Consider the following 16,592-nt stretch of genomic DNA (forward strand, 5'->3'; position numbering starts at 1 on the left):
GGAGCTCTTTCTACTGGACAAAATATGACATTTCTGGCATGAGGTCCAGCTCTTGGATATGAGGCAGATTTTCTCTGTTCTTGGTATCTGTTGCTCTACTACCACCCCATCAGTCATGATGTTCATGACTAGTACATGTAACCTGAATTACATCCTTGGGCTTAACTCCTATGCACCTCCCAAGTGTGGAGAGCTAGCAAGTGGAAAAGGCTAGACAGTGCAGAGAAAGGAGCTGCACACAGATACAGACTCCCCTATCAGGAATCATTCAGCCACAAGCAGGACAGCAGCTGGAGGCAGCAGTGGAATGGACAAGAGACGTTAACCATATGGAAGCTGCAGGTACACAGCATAACAGCAATGTATTGACAACAACAAAATGAAAGGATTTTCTGAACCAACTGAAGAAGTTCTTGGACCAGGCAGAGGAATTCCTGGACATGCCAAAGACCTAATTCAAACCAAGAGTTAAAAAGGTACACACAAAGCCAAGAGCCATCAGTAGGAAGAGCAAGCCTGGACCTTGCTGTCACTAGTACTGTGAGTAATATGGATTGTAAAAAGTATTCCCCAGAGTAGGGATGTGACTATCTAATGATCCTACTGTCTCATACTCTAACTCTAGAGTGACTATATAAGGCCCTAGTAAAGATGGGGGCGCAATATGAGGATGGCTGACAATTTTCTAACAATCCCAAGTCCTTGCAAGGCACCTTACTCAGGATAACACTATAAGTCTGGAGTCATGTATCAGTCCTTAAGGAAGGCATGAATTCATCAGAGAGGGAAGAGAGGTGTCCCAAACTTTTAATGGCTTATGTTTAAGTCTCTGCCATTTTTTGTGGACTTAACCAAATCCTGACCTGTGTTTAATATCTTCTTAGCCTGAATGATTGCACTGAAATTGAGGTCCCATTTCTTTTTATGTGGTCAGTTAGACATAAGACAAATTATGATATTCCCAGTAGAAGCACTGGGTGAGAACTAAGGAGATTTTTAGATAGAAATCCCCAATATTGAACCTAATCCATGGGAGCTCAGAGTCTCAGTAATGGTGCATGGCTTATATAAGTATGGAGACCTGAATGCTGCCAGTTATTAAGGTCCATGATGGCCAGGCAAAGAAGGGTGAACTTTATTTAATGGCCAATAGGGAGTCATTGAAAATCTCTGAGCAGAAGCATCATATCCTCAGATCTATGTAGTCTGTAGATTAATCTGGCCATGGTATAAAGGAAGAGAGGACAAGGAGAGAGTCAAGGTGGAAGTCCTATTTTGAAGCTATTGTAACAGTCAAAGCAAGTGGTAATGAGGATCTTCAGATGATAAATGTAAGAAAAATATATTATCCTAAAAGAAGGTGATAGTTCCACTGGGGACTACCTTGGTCCGACCACAGGTACCCAGTTCTAGACAACACCTATTAAAAAAAAGATCTTGATAATATGGAGAATGTCTAGAGGGAGATTAACCAAGGTGTTAAAAGGGACTATGAGGGAAGAACTGAAGGTCTTTAGCACAGAGAAGAAAAGATTCAAGGGAGCCATAATGAAGGACCGTTATGTGGACAAGAAATTGGCCTGGAGGGCAGAACTAGGAGCAAAGGGAAGTATTTTCAATGAGGTCATTTTAGGCTTAATATGAGAAAAGATTTCCTAACAATCAGAACCAGCCCAAAGCAGAATGGACTGCCTCAGAAAGCCATGGGTTCCTCCTCATAGGTGGTTTTCAAGCAAAGACTGGATGGCCACTTGTCACAAACAACGTAGAGGGGACTCTTGCTCAGGATCAGGTTGGACTAGATGGTTTCTGAGGTCTCTTCCAACAGCTGGGCAGCTGTGATTCTGGAACACTGCCGAAGTGATATCAACAAAGCTTGCTAGCCAATTTCATATTAGAGATAAGGAGCAGAAACTGGAAAGGTGGAAACATCAATGAAAAGAAAATGGTCCCATGAGACTTCTGACCTGTGGAGACTCCAAGGTTATCTTTTCATCTCAGCCTCTGATCTCTCCCAGTTCAAACATGCAGAGGATAAATGTCCAGATAAGGCTAACCCTAGACAATAGAAGGTAGCTGACAAATCTTGTTGGGGGCCAACTTATGTATCATTTACTTGACCTCTTCTTCCTCCCTCCTAGTCTTCTCTTCCATATTTTCCCTTTCCCTGATGTTTACTAACCTCTAGCTGCCCAAATCTCCTTTCCTTAAGTCGAGCCTCTTCTGATAATTCCATGCTTCAGAATTACTTCTCCCTTCTTCCCTATCTCCCATCAGAATTCCCATAATTTGAGGTTTTCAGTAGATATTAAGGAAGAAAGTAATTGAGTTCAACTAATTCACATTTGGTTGTGAATAGCTGATATTCTCTTAGCCTTTCTAAGAGTATTTGCAGAAAGGTGAGAGGGGAGGAGACAGGAATTTCTAACCCAACTGAAGCTCCAAATGTTAGAATTTCAGGACCTATGGGAAGAGATTGTGCAGGCAGAGCACTCATTTAAATGACATCAGACAAAGCATCTAATGTAGGGGAGAAGCCTGCAGAAAGGCAGCTGAGCTCTCCACCAGAACTCCATAGAGACCTCAAAAATGCCTAGACCAAGTCCTGAGTGGGAAATCTGAGGGAATAAAATCACTGTAAGTCATTTTTCCAGTCCAGATCATCATAGAGAGACAGGCAGTGAGGTCTCTGGACACTGGGAATATGGTCTAGTCAGCATGGAGAAACTTCCAGTGCTGGTTCTGAATGAGGATCTGTCCACCACTATGCACCAGAACAAGAAATTCCAAACCCCCAAGGACGTGCCTGACTTTGCTCAGTGAAGAGAACAGGGGCCAGCTGGCAGCTCTGTTGTTCATTACCTCCTTCCAGGCCACAGATTCAGACTGAGAAGTTGACCTGCCCTAGGGATGAGGTGGAATGGAGCAGCTGGGAGCTATTATCTGTGTACTGAACAAGGACGAAGTCCAGAAGCAAGCAGCTCTGATCCCAGGAGTGAAGCAGGCTCTCCATTCCAGCCTTCATCCCAGTCTGAACAGGCCTCTTCAGGAACAGGCTGACTAGAGGTCTCTTCCAGCTGTGACATTCTATAATTCTCTGATCTCAGTGCTAATGTTTTAGAATGCCTACAGTTGTGGGACCAGCTTACACAAGAGCAATCGGGACTGCAGATGAACACTACTGTACAGAGAATCCTCAGCATAGGAAATCTTCAAAACAGGTGACAACAGAATCAACCTGAGCACAAATGAGCTGTAAACTATAAACACTTCTCAGTTAGCAGCCACAAGCTTTTATGGCAAATTGTGGCAGATGTACTAAAGAGAAGGCACTTATGTTATCAAGAGAATAGACGTCTTCAGATTTCCTCTGTCTCTATTAAGAAATATCTAGTCCCAACATCCCATGAGAGAAGCATTCACGTATGACTACAGGGCTGCCACTCTGGAGAAAGTAATGTTTCATTCCTCAGAACTCATTGCAGCTCTGGCTTCTGCACATGTGTGAGAAACAGACAAAATACAGCTCAGGGCTGACATCTAGGACATAGATACCATTAGCTGGGAAGCATCTAACAATTACTCTCCACAAAGTGCTTTTCATCTATCACCATGGCTTAGGCATCCCGTCATGATTAGCCAGGGAAGGATGAAGAGAAAAGGGCCAACTGGTTGACCTCTTTTAAGGTTCCTAATCATAGCTTCCTAGATGTAGAGCAGGAAGGGTAGCCTCACAGGTCACCTGGACCACCCCCTGCATTTTACAGGTGAGGAGACTGAAGTCTAGTTGATGCTGAGTGATGTGCCCAAAGCCACATGGGGGTAAATATCAGAGGCAGGATTTGAACCCAGATGAGTGCTCTTTCCACTCACTATATCACTGTTGTTATTGTTCAGTCATTTTCAGTCACATCCAACTCTTTGCGAACTCATTTTGGGTTTTCTTGTTAAATGTACTGGAGTGGTTTGCCATTTCCTTCTCCAGCTCATTTTACAGGTGAGGAATTGAGGCAAACAGGGTTAAGTGACTTGCCCAGTGTCACATAGCTGGTAGGTGGCTGAGGCCAGATTTGAACTCAGGTCTTCCTGACTCTAGGCCCAGTGCTCTATTCACTGTGCCCCCTACTTGCCCTATACTACTACCTGTACCAGTACCATGACTTAAAATGTTACCTTTGCAAAATATGGAAGTAGGAGAGACTAGCTATACATATAATCTGTGTTGGAAATGAGAGGTAAGGGGATAGAGTGATTTTTAGGTCATGTTTCAATTGAAGAAATAGGAAGTGACAAAGTATTTCATTACAGGTTTTTCATTTCTTCCTGGGAAGAATGAGATATTGCCTGGCCTTAATCTCTCCCCCTCTCCCTATTTAAGACTTTCAAGTACATTGGTCCCTTTAAAAAAAAAAAGAATCTAATTTCAAAGGTCCAGTTCAATTAAATTTTAGGGGTTTTTCTTCATGTTGGTTTCCCTAGCTGAAGTTTTTTTTTTTTTTATTTTGTAATGTTTAACAATCACTGCCATACAATTGTGATTTTATCCCCCCCACCTACCCCCCACTCCCCCCCTCCCTCCCCACGACTGCATACAATTCTGTATAGATTCTACATATACTTTCCTATTGAGTATATTTTCACTATAGTCATGCTATGTAGTCAGACTAAGATAAATGAAAGAAATCGTATAACAAATCATCCCTAGCTGAAGTTTGAAATGTGACTGTACCTTTTCTAGTATATCTATGTAATTTTATAGATTAGAAATGGAATTTGTCCCAATATTTCTGCCTAATGAATTTCTTCTTGGTTCCTATTCTTCCAGTTGCTGTACCTTTCAAGTAATACAAAATGCCCTCGACTTGAAAAGCTTCAGGAAGAAACTCTGATGTCAAAGGAATATCAAAACTTGGTGTCTCCATACAAGGTTAAGAAAAAAAAAGAACTTGGCTTTACTATTCTATATGTTGTTATATAGTAGGCTCAGGTTGGGAATAGGAAAGACCTCTCCCCAACCCTGCCTCTTGGGTTTGACTGAATATTTGGGACTTAAAAGAACCGACAAGGTCAGAATCACAGTTTTCATCACTGTTTGACCAGCTAGCTTGATACCATATCACAACCACAAATTACATCCCCAAACCTGATCTGCTCTCTTAAAAATGGACCTACTTAGAGCAAATGAGTTAAGTTGTGTCCAACTCTTCATGACCTATTTGGCGTTTTTTTGGCAAAGATACTAGAGTGGTTTGCAAAGGAGACAATTCCCTTAAAATGCTTTGAAAACTTTAAGGTGATCTCTAAATGCCCATCTGATGTTATTATTAAGGTATGCACATGATTCCATATAAATATATCTCATCTAGAAAATATAATCCAAGACATAAGCCTTACTGAGGACTATGGATAGATGTTTTCACCTTTATACATACAGCACAACTCATTATTATCTTTCCATTTTATGAATTCCATATCCTGTGATCAGGTTGTGGGAAGAGTTCAACAAGCTGATTACTTGGATAGAGATTCTATATTCCAGTCACAGGATTATGTTATCACACTTATCCCTGTGACTCTCCAAGTTATATTTGGAAACCTTAAAAGACACAAAATACACACTCATGTTTTCCCCTATTCCCACCATGCTACTTTTCCAGGTTTAGCTCAAGACTATTTGTCATGAGCTGCAGCTCCCCCTGCACCACTGCTCTCACTTCCCTTCCGGGGTTCTCCCTGTGGCTGCCCTTCTGCCACATTCACCATCCTCAGAATCCTCAGTAGATCCTACTCTCCTCTGAGATGAGAATAGCCACACTCTGCTCCCCTCCCTCAGTGTTAGAATAATAATTTTCCATAAGAAAAGTTGTACTCTTGGATGATGAATCCAAACCTCATCCTTGTCCCCTGAGCAGTCCAGAGTATAGAATGATTTTCTCACTCTGGACTAAGGATAACTTAGGGTATATCCTCCCATGTTATACAAATCACCTAGTACCTCTAGCACTGCACCAAACCTGACAGTAATATAGGCCAAGGAGGGAGAACCAGCTGTCCCTCAGATGCATGTTTGCATTTATACTTTATGTATCCCAGAAACAGCTGAAGAAACTGTGATGTCATCCATATAGGTAATTCCCAATATGGGAATTTCCTTCATCATGACAGTAGAGAATTCTTAGCTGGTTACCTGCAGTTCCTCATAGTATAGTGGAAAGATCATGGGATTTGAGATGAAGTGAGGCTGGTTCCAACCCTAGCTTAGTTACTTTGGAAGCAGTGTTACTTACATAGCCTACTTGACCTCAAATCAGAAAGACCTGATTTGAATCCAATCTCTCATTCTTATTAACTGGGTGACCCTGGGCAAGTCACTTAATCCCCTCAGGTCTCAGTTTCCTCATCTATAAAGTGGAGATAATAATAGCACCCACCTCTTTGGGGAGTAGTGAGGACCAAATGAGATTGTATCCATCTATAAAGATCTTCATAAACCTCAAAGTTCTATATAAACATTAGTTATTATTTTTACTAACTAGCTATGCAACCTTAGGCAAGTCACAGCTTCTCTGGGTCTCAGTCTTATCTACAAAATGAGGCAGTTGGACTAGAAGATATCTAAGATCCCTTATTCTTCTAAAGCCCCATGACATCAAGATTAAATGACTTGACCCAGGATGAGATCATTAATAAATATCTGAGGCAGGATCTGAACCCAGGTCTTCCTGACTCTAAGACCACTATTCTGTCTATTTACAGTAAGCTGCCTCTATACCTGCACTATTACAAAAATTATTCTTGTCTCCAAAAATCTGTAGGGTCATCTTATTCGTTATCATAGTTAATATCACACAATGTACTTTCCTGGCAAATAACTAATTTGTCATCATTTTTCTTTGTGTCAATTTGTATGTTTTTCAGGATTTTATAAATACTTTACCAAAGCTTTCAGGACTGCAAAGCAAGGACCTTAATGGAATCTGGACTAAAATCTATGATCCTTTATTTTGTGAGGTACAAGAAAAAAAAAAGATTAACCTCCTACAGTCTGATGCTTTGAAATATGCCTGTTTAGACTTCTGTAACATAGCCTCTGTTTTTTCCTTTCTAGATGTTTTGCTCTCACTTCTTTTAACAGTAGAACATAAATTAGTTCTCCTTCCATTATTATTGAAAATCCTCCCATCTTCCTTTTTCTCTTTTGTTATTAATATTGTTAGGAAACTACAGGCAAAATTGCTTTTTGTCCACCTTCTGCCAGGTACTGATTTTTCACTCACTCAAGAATTCTGGGCTCTTGGTATGTGTTTTAATTAAAAAAGAAATGCCTTTGTACTGGAGAAAAAAATTACTTGAATTTTATAGATATAAGGAAACAAGAAAATGTAGGGCATATGGATCAGCACTGACTTATCAGCAAAGACCCTTACCAAACATTTTCCTATGAAGGTCAAATACTCATTGTAATTCAACAAATTGTTACTCGTTTGTCAAGATGATATTTTCTTCCCTGGGTGAGGAATTCTGTCTGCCTTCTCCTGTGTCATCTCTGAATCACCGTGTTCTACCTTCTCACTAGGAGACGAGGAATAATATAATGAGTGCCTGTTTTCCATCAAGCTTATTCAATGAATGAGACAATCAGTGAGAATTTATTTATTAAACTCTTCCTGTTTGCCCAGCAAAGTACTTGAGATAAAAGATAAAAATAGAAGTCCTTATCCTCATGGAACTTCCAGTCTATTGGGGGAAATAACTCACACACATATAAATGTATACAAAAGATATTCCAGTTAATTTTGGCGAAAGGTCACCGGCCTCTAGAGGGATTAGAAGAAGCTTCTACATATGTGTAGAAGATAAGGAAACTAGAGATTCTACCAAACTAAGGCAAGGCCCAGGAGTGGGAGGGGGGGATGGAACATCTGGGTCCTCAAATTCGAGCCTTCTGAGTGAATCTAAACAGCAGGTTCCCCACCCCTGCCCTAGGGACTCCAGTCTGAGAGGATGTATGATGGGTAAGCTGTGGTTAGTGGTTTGCCTACATTCATTATAATTGGAAAACATCTTTGAGAAGTCTTGTGGGTGAGTGTTGCCTTCCACTATTCATCCCTGCTTCTCACTTTGAAATGATTACAAGCATAGAATTTCACCAGTTGGTATGGGGCAGAAGAATGTCCCCTGTGTTTGATGTTAATTGATCTGGGTCCAAATTCTAGCTCTGTTGCCTTTCTGGACCTCAATCTTCTTATCTGTAAGATGAGGAGGTTGGATTGGATCATCTCATTCCTGTGCCTTCCCTCTGTTAATTATTTCCTATTTATCCTGTATAGAGTTTGCTTTACATATATTTCTTTGCATATTGTCTCGCCCTTTGATTGTAAGCTCCTCCTGGACAGGGACTGTCTTCAGCTTCTTTTTGTATCCCCAGTGCTTAGCATATAGTGCCTGGAGTTTAATTGATGTTTCCTGATTGACTGAAGTCCCTCCCATTTTTACATCCTGTGATCCGGGAGTATAAATTGGTTCTCCAGTTATTGCCCTAGTGACAAATGACGTAGAGTTGCTTGGCTTCGATGTGTGTTATGTTTTGTATTTCTCCTTATCATCACCATTTGCTTTACCAAATATATCCAACCACCATTTTCCTTATACTCCTTTTGCCCGCATTGAGATCTTCTTGTTAATTTCCATTTTCCTGGGGCCATGCAGCCATGTGGGGCCATAACTTAGTTCTCTTTCCCCTATCTCTTTTACATTGCTTTGCAGAGCTTTGCTTTTCACTGGGTTTTGATCTCCACTTTTAGCAATTCAATTGTGCTTTTGCTTCTTGGGGAACCGATGGTCTTCTCTGACTGGAAGGTAATCCTAGCATGGGATCTCTACCTACTGAACTTTGGAGGTTGAAACTTGGCAACCACTTACACTTAATTTAAGAAATCGTTTAAGGACAGACTGCCGCAGGCTTCAGAGCATCCTCCCTTTACTTTCTCACCTTTCAGGCCACAAAGGTGTTTTGCATTGTTTTAAGCAATTTAATTCATTTTCTTCTAGTGGAATTTCTCTGCCAGTGCTTTTGCCTTTCCTATCAAAGGCAGAGGGAGGTTCCAAAACCTTCTGTAGGTTGGGTAGATTCTTATTCTAATATTCCCTACATCATTGTATATAAAATTCCCATTTGCCAGTGAGAATTGTAAGTCAAAAGCCCTGGCCACATACAAAGAGGGAGACAAATCAACCTCGGTGTGTGTCTCCTTGGGTGATTTGTACAGCTGCTTATCAGAATGGGTACAGTTCCTAGAAAGAGCCCATTTCTTGTATTTTGTACACCAAAACCAGTGAAGTCTGAACACAGTAGCATTTCTGAGATGATTAGGGAAGATAGATTGACAACAAACAAGCATGCTAGCCACAAGGAAAAACAAAAGAAACTCAATTCATTTTCTGTTTTCTCCTTTATTGCAGAGAATTCACAATTTTACTCTCCCGCCCTGGGCCACCACAGACACCATAGCAAAGCTGGAGGAGTTGGCTCAGTTATCTCTCTTGTCAACCTTTGCAGTATATAAGCAGAAAGAAAAAACTCGACTTCTGGGAGGTATGCTGCTGGTGGTGGTTGCTGTGTTTGTCCATTGTTCTCCAAGAGGACCATGATATCCAGACGATGACATGACTTGCAGTTGACTTTGACTTGAGTAAGGGTGGGCTGTGCAAGGTCACCAACCTCACTTTCTTCTCCTGAGCCATCTGGGTCCACTGGCCTGATATTCATCAGGATGGCTGGAGATGGCCCAGGATGCAATGTGTGACCCTGGTCCTTTCAGGCTAAGGTCTTATCACATTCTCACTTTGAGTGAGATACACCCATTCAGTGAATAAGTTTGTTTAAGTAGCTGCTCAAGGGATGGCCCCTTTAATCAAAAAAAAAAAAAATCAAACTGGGAGGAGAAGACCCTCAAGGTTCCCAGGTAAAAGAGAAACAATTACAATTTAGTATTTAAATCCACTCTGTGCTAGCTGGGCGGGGACTGGTTGTCCAATCTTAGAGCTCCAGAGTGAATTGGGTTTGAGGCCTGATCGTTGAGCACAAAATGTAGCCAGGAAACCCAGAGGAAAAAAGGCAACTAAAACACAGACAGACACACATATATATGCACATGCATATACATACACAAAGGCAGCTGTAGGTGGTGCAGTTGATAGAGCCCTGGACCTGGAGCAGGCCTGTACAACATATGGTCCACGGGCCTACGGCCTACCAAAGGATTTCAGGTAGCTCCTGAAAAATGTGGAGGATGTAAAAGAAAGTAAAGATGCAATGAGTGCTTTGTCCGTATCCTGCTTACCCCACCTTCCAGTGGTCATTATTGTGCCTGTTGTGAAACTTGGCAGGTGGGTTGTGCACTGTCTCCTGATCCTCACGTGACCTACAGCAACCAACTATCATCAGTCTATCTGTAGTCTGAGAGGAGGGATTTCATGATAAATAAAAATCTTAAGTGATAAGTATAACTAATTGATATTAATTGAAATTTCCCTTTTTAAACTATGGTTTATTTGCAAAATAGTGTAATCATCAATTATACCTTTACTTGGAAAATGAGCTGCTAAAACCTTATCTGTAGCCCAAAGAAATTTAGCCTATTTTAATTTTGGCCCCTACCTACTGTCAAGTTGTGCAGGTCTGGTCTAGAGTAAGGGGGACCTGAGTTCAAATCCACCCTTAGACACTTAATAGCTGTGTGACTCTCTGCAAGTCACTTATCCCTGTTAGCCTCAGTTTCCTCATCTGTAAAATGAAGAAAAGGCAAATTTTCTCCAAAAATGGAGAAGGAAATGGCAAACTACTCCAGTATCTTTGCCAAGAAAACTCCAAACAGGGTGACAAAGAGTCAGATGCTAAAAAAAAACGACTCAACAACCACATACGTATACATGTGTATCCATATATGTATCAGATTAGATAAGGCTTGATGATCTATGTAGGCTAGTCATGCTGTTGTAAACTGCAATCATCTCAGAATTCTGAAAAATGAACTCAGTGCCTATCCTGAGTAAGCCAGAGAGCACCTAAATATTAACTTGGTTGTTTATGAAATGACCTTTACTTTTTGCACATTGCTAAGGAAAAATGACTAAAGTGGCCTGCCACTCCAGAAGCTCTGGGAAAGAGCCTGACATTAATGGGAATTTGCCTGGCCCACTCCCAATGAGAAACTCAGTAGTTTTAGATTTGGGTAAAGGAGAGCAGTTGACAATCATCCTCATCTATAAAAAGGGGGCTAATAATTAATTGTGTGGCTCACCTCACAGGGTTGTGATGAGAATCAGTGGAATGATGCACAGAGAGCCCTTGGCAACCTTCAAGGTCAGTTATAATCATTATATCAGATATTTTTGCCCCATAGCTATTCAGTGAATTAGAACATAACCTCAAGACATAATGCAGCCCAGCAGATAAACTCATTACTCTATTAGGAAATGGAAGAGAATGCAGGAATCCAGACTGCTCCACACCAGCTGCATTCACTGACTCCACCCAACAGTGTCCAGTTAGCCCAATCCAGCACTGGGACAGCTGACCCTCAGGAGCAGGAAGGCAACAGCTGCTGCCCACAGAGTTAACGAGCTCATCCCCCCCATCTCAGAGGCTACCTATAAGCAGCATATGCCAATAAACAGGAGCCAAGTCTCTGGGCTGGCTCTCTCACTGAGGCTTGAGAGTTCAGTGTCTCAAACAGAGAGAGAATGAGGGAAGTCCGAAGAGAGGTCTCCTAGCAGGACATGTCAATGTTTCCATGTGTGGGATGACTTGAGCAGCTTCCCTTTTGTGTCTGTGCACGTCCTTCCACACAGCCAGGTCCTGAAAACAGCAGTTGCAGTGACAACACAGATAGTTCTTCACAGAGACAAGGGTGAGAAAATGGCTGAGAGGCATCTAACTTTTCACACAGGAACCATACCATCTTGTTCTCTTAATGGATGATTATTAGGGAAGAGAAGAAGGAAATAAACATTTATTAAGCACCTACTATGTGCCAGGTCCTGGACTACTAAGCACTTTATAAAGATTTTATCATCTTATTATCTCACTCTCAACAACCCTGTATTATCCCCATTTTGCAACTAAGAAAACTGAGGCAAAAAGAGCTTAAGTGACTTGCAGGATCACAAAACTAGGAAGTATCTAAAGTTGGACTTGAACTTACCTTCCTGATTTCAAGGTCCAGTGCTCTATCCATAGTGCCAGCTAGCTTACCTGGTAGACAGCATATTTGTAGTGGTATGCTGGCAAATGTGTAACAACTAGCTCTCAAAAAAAAGTGCTATGACACACTTTTAAGTTTAACTTGCATTATTAACATTTTCTCCTTCACTTCATTAAGTCTAGTCAATCCACAAAATAATAAATCAAGTCCTAATTTATATTATTTGCTCATTTCCATGGTACAAGTCGTCACAGTGAAAATTTAACAGTCACTTCTCATAAGGCAGGTAGAGATGGCTCTAGCATACCCCTGAATATTAGAATCACTAAATTGCAGACCCAGAAAGGACCTTAGAGGTCACTTAGTTCAAATCCTTCCTTCTTCCAAAGACAAAACTGTAGCCATGAGAAGTCAAGACCTACCCAAAGATCCCTAGTGAGTTCATCATAGCATCAGAACTCAAACCAAGATCTCTTCCTTCTTTCTACCACGCCATTAAGAACCATGAGAATAAAAAGAATTATAATAACAAGAGGTAATTAAATCCTGAAAAGTCATCTGAAAAGTCTAAATTACATCTGAATCTCAAAGCAGCTTATTAGAATATGAATACATGCAAGCATGGAAAATAGGGATAAAGAATGGAAAGGCAGAGAGGCACCCAACATCCCATTTTGTAAGCCTTTGCTTCGAAAAAAATGGCATTGAAAACAGTCCCAGATGATCCTAAAAGCCTCTTACAAGGTCTCAAATTCAGTGTTCTCCTAATTTGGGTTTTAAAACAAATCTCTTCCTCTCCTACTGGAGCTGCCACAGAATAACCTAATTGTGAACTGAGGGTTTAGCTCTAACCAGATGTTTGACTCATTTCCACCATTTTGTAATTTTTCCTTCAGGTGTTCTGGTGAAAAACATTGTTGATCATTTCAAGAATGTAGCCAACAAATCTAATGAGAAAAAACTCATCATCTATTCTGCAGTAAGTACGTTGATTTTCTCTGAGTTGGAGCAAAAATAAGATATAAAGGAAGACAACTTTATGTCCTAAATTGAAAGTTTTCCATAGCAAGTGAAGCCCAAATGTGTGGACTACGCAGATGCCCAACTATAGGGACATCCCTGAGGGGACTGAAACAGCTTAATCTCTGTAAACACTTTATGAGCTTTAGTTTATGAATGAAAGACACCCTGGAGTATACATTCATTTTGCTCAACATTTCAACAAACATTTATCAGTCACCTACTGTGTATCAAGCATTCCACTGACTCGCTTCAAGTCAGGGAAAAGCCCACCTTTCTCACTTCCCCTTAATGCCAGTGCCTTCCCTCTGTTGACTGCCATCTTGTTTGTACATGGTTATCTGCACATCTCCCCATTTAGACCATGAGCTAACAAAGAGCAGGAATTTTTGCCTTCCTTTGATATCTCCAGTATCAAAGGAGTAGTCACTTAAAAATGCGTATCAACTTGACTTGACTAGGCCCTGACAGAAAGGCAAAAATGGCAAAGTTTCTGCCCTCAAGAAGTTTCACATTCCTCTTAGTTCCCCATACTGATGGAATCAATGGACCAAAAGGAGGGAAAGGAAGGGTGATATCAGTCCAGCACAGGGCAGTGAACACAAGAATATAAAGTTAGGTCTTTGTGGTGTTACTATGTAATCTATTTCCAGTTTGCATGATCTTTAATAGACCACTCACCTACCCTTTTCTCCATTTGTTCATTCAAAAAGTGAATAGGATATTGTTCTAAATCGCAGCAGTACATGAAGCTAAACTAATAATTTCTAAGCACTCTGAAATATACTTCCCTCTATTTCAATAATTATGTAAGTAACCCTCTCTAATTCTTATGGAATTTTATCCCCAAATTTCTCAAGAAATTTTATCTCCAAATTGATGCCTCAGGTGGCACAAGAGCATTCAAAAGTGTTATTACTCTGTAGTTGTGTCACATCAATGGGTCCCCAAAAACCTTATGATTATTCGTTAAGCTAATGGAAAAAGGCAAACTACAAGCAAGCCTGGAAAATATCTTTTCTTTCTTTCAGCATGACATTACCGTTGCTGCCCTGCAGATAGGACTTGATGTTTTTAATGGAAAAGTCCCTCCTTATGCTTCCTGCCACATAATGGAACTATACCTTGAAAATGGGTAAGTATTTCTGAATCCTTTTCAAAATCAAAACCCTATCTATATCAAATTGCTTGCCTTCTCAAGTAGGAGGGAAGGGAGGGAAGGAAGGAGAGTATTGACAACTCAAAGTTTTTAAAAAATGAATGTTAAGAATTGTTTTTACAAGCAATTGAAAAAAATATATAAAAATTTTCCAGAATCAAAATCAATGGCAACTTAAGGTTGTAGAAGAAAAAAATAGTATGTTAATCCATCCATCACAACTTCTAAAAAATTTCTGTTTTTATTCTGAACTTAAATGCAAAAAAAAATCCCAAAAAACCCAGCATACACACAGCATAACACATAAAAAGAAGTCCATAGGAAACCGTGACTTTCCACCAGCCATGATTCTTTAAAGCACCCCTATATAGTGATCTGTGAAACCATGAGTTGATTCCATAAGCCATTTTGGAAGAGGGAGTATGGGAATGAAGAAAATAATCAGAGATGGATGTAATCCTGGGATGAGAAGAAACCTTTAAAAACTGATAGGCTTACTCTATCACTCACTGCTTGCTGGGAAAACTAGAAAATGTGACGAGTTCGTGACTGGAGAAGCAATAGAAAGGATCACAGAAGATAAAACAGTTTTTGTTAAAGGAAATTTAAAAGCGTTTGCACAAACATATCTAATACAGATAAAATTAAAAAAGAAACCTGTAATGGGGGTGGAGGGAGTCTTTGAAGAAAACTTTCGTGATAGAAATCTCATATCAAAGATATATAAGGAACTGATTCAAATTCATAACACTAAGAGCCATTCCGAAATAAATAAATGGTCAAAGGAAATGAAGAGGAAGTTTTCAAAAGAAGAAATCCAAGCTATCAAGCACCATGTGAAAAAAATGTTCCAAATCCCTAGTAACTAGAGAAATGCAAATAAAAGCAACTCTGAGGCTCTATCCTGCATCAGAATAAAGTTGACAAAACAGGAAAACAAAGAGGGCAGGCATATTGATACACCATTGATAGAGCGATGAATTGGTCCTATCATTCTGAAAATTTGGAACTGTGTCCAAAAAGTTTTTATACTGTTCATACATGCTCTTTGACTCAGTTATAACACTACTGGGCTTATATCCTAAAGAGATCAAAGAAAGAAGAAAAGGATCTAAATGTACAAAATATTTTCAGCAACTCTTTCTGTAGTTTCCAAAAACAGGAAACTAAGGGAGTGCCCTCCTATTGGGGAATGGCTACACAAACTGTCATTTGGAATACTGGAAAGGAATGGAATGTTATTGTGCCATAAGAAAAGACAAAATGGAGAATTTCAGAGGAAAGCAGGAAGACCTCTATGAAGAAGGGCAGAGTGAAGTGTGGAGAACTAGGAAAAACAACCAATATAAAGAAAGCTACATAGGAAGACAACTTTGAAAGGCTTTAGAACTCTGATCAATAAAATAAAAAGTCTCCTGTCCAGAGGACTGAAGGTAGAACACACCACTCACCTTGTGCCAGAGACAGAACTCACTTATAATGATGAATCCTACACACATTTTTGAAAATGGCCAATGTGGGAGTTTGTTTTACTGGACTATGCATATATGAGGGTTTATTTGGGAGCTTTTCTAATTGTTCAAAAAAATTAATGGACACAAACCAATTCTCTTTTCCTCAAACTACTGTGACCATCCACTGTCACTCTGTACCAAAATCAAACCCCTTGTGACTAGGAGTCAGTATTGTATTCAGTTCTAGGCATCTAGGAAGCATATTAACAACCACAATGAGTACAGATTGTAGAAGAAAAAAATAGGATGCTGATGCAGCTGTGGTGCGTTTGAGGACTGAGGATCACAAAGGGTCTGAAGACCAAATACATCATGCATTTTAAGGATTGCCATGTGGAAAGATTCAGTTTGTTCTGCTTGATGCTGGAGGGCAGAACTAGGAACAAGGGGTGGAGAGAAGCAGATTTTTTTCTTAATACAAGGAAACGGTTCCTACCAGAGCTGTCCAAGAGTGAAATGTGCTACTGTGGGAGATGGTTGGTTTGCCTGCTCTGGAAGTTCTTAAATCATTGGCTAGGTGACCATTTGTCAAACATCTGTCAGTCCAGTGGATGTTAGATTGGTGGTTTTGAAACGCTGTGATGCCATTCTCAGGCTTGGCCAACTGCTCCTTGAGCCCATTAGCTACACCAAGATCATTCCAAGAGCAGTCTCTCACTGGAGGAGGCTGCTAGGCTTTCAGCATGGAAGAAA

At 40.4% G+C, this 16,592-nt stretch overlaps 1 protein-coding gene across 2 annotated transcripts in view; it reads left to right on the forward strand.

Annotated features, from left to right (window-relative positions):
* The window catches only part of ACP3 (acid phosphatase 3), a 54,254-nt gene that overhangs the window by 23,904 nt on the left and 13,758 nt on the right, over positions 1-16,592 (forward strand). For both annotated transcript variants that reach the window (XM_072651324.1, XM_072651325.1), the window contains exons 5-9: positions 4,826-4,927; positions 6,919-7,011; positions 9,463-9,595; positions 13,103-13,185; positions 14,258-14,361. In XM_072651324.1, coding sequence (XP_072507425.1) covers positions 4,826-4,927; positions 6,919-7,011; positions 9,463-9,595; positions 13,103-13,185; positions 14,258-14,361 — 515 coding nt within the window. The remainder of the gene's footprint in view (positions 1-4,825; positions 4,928-6,918; positions 7,012-9,462; positions 9,596-13,102; positions 13,186-14,257; positions 14,362-16,592) is intronic.

Source organism: Notamacropus eugenii, chromosome 3, assembly GCF_028372415.1.
Source record: "Notamacropus eugenii isolate mMacEug1 chromosome 3, mMacEug1.pri_v2, whole genome shotgun sequence".
Lineage (NCBI taxonomy): Eukaryota > Metazoa > Chordata > Mammalia > Diprotodontia > Macropodidae > Notamacropus > Notamacropus eugenii.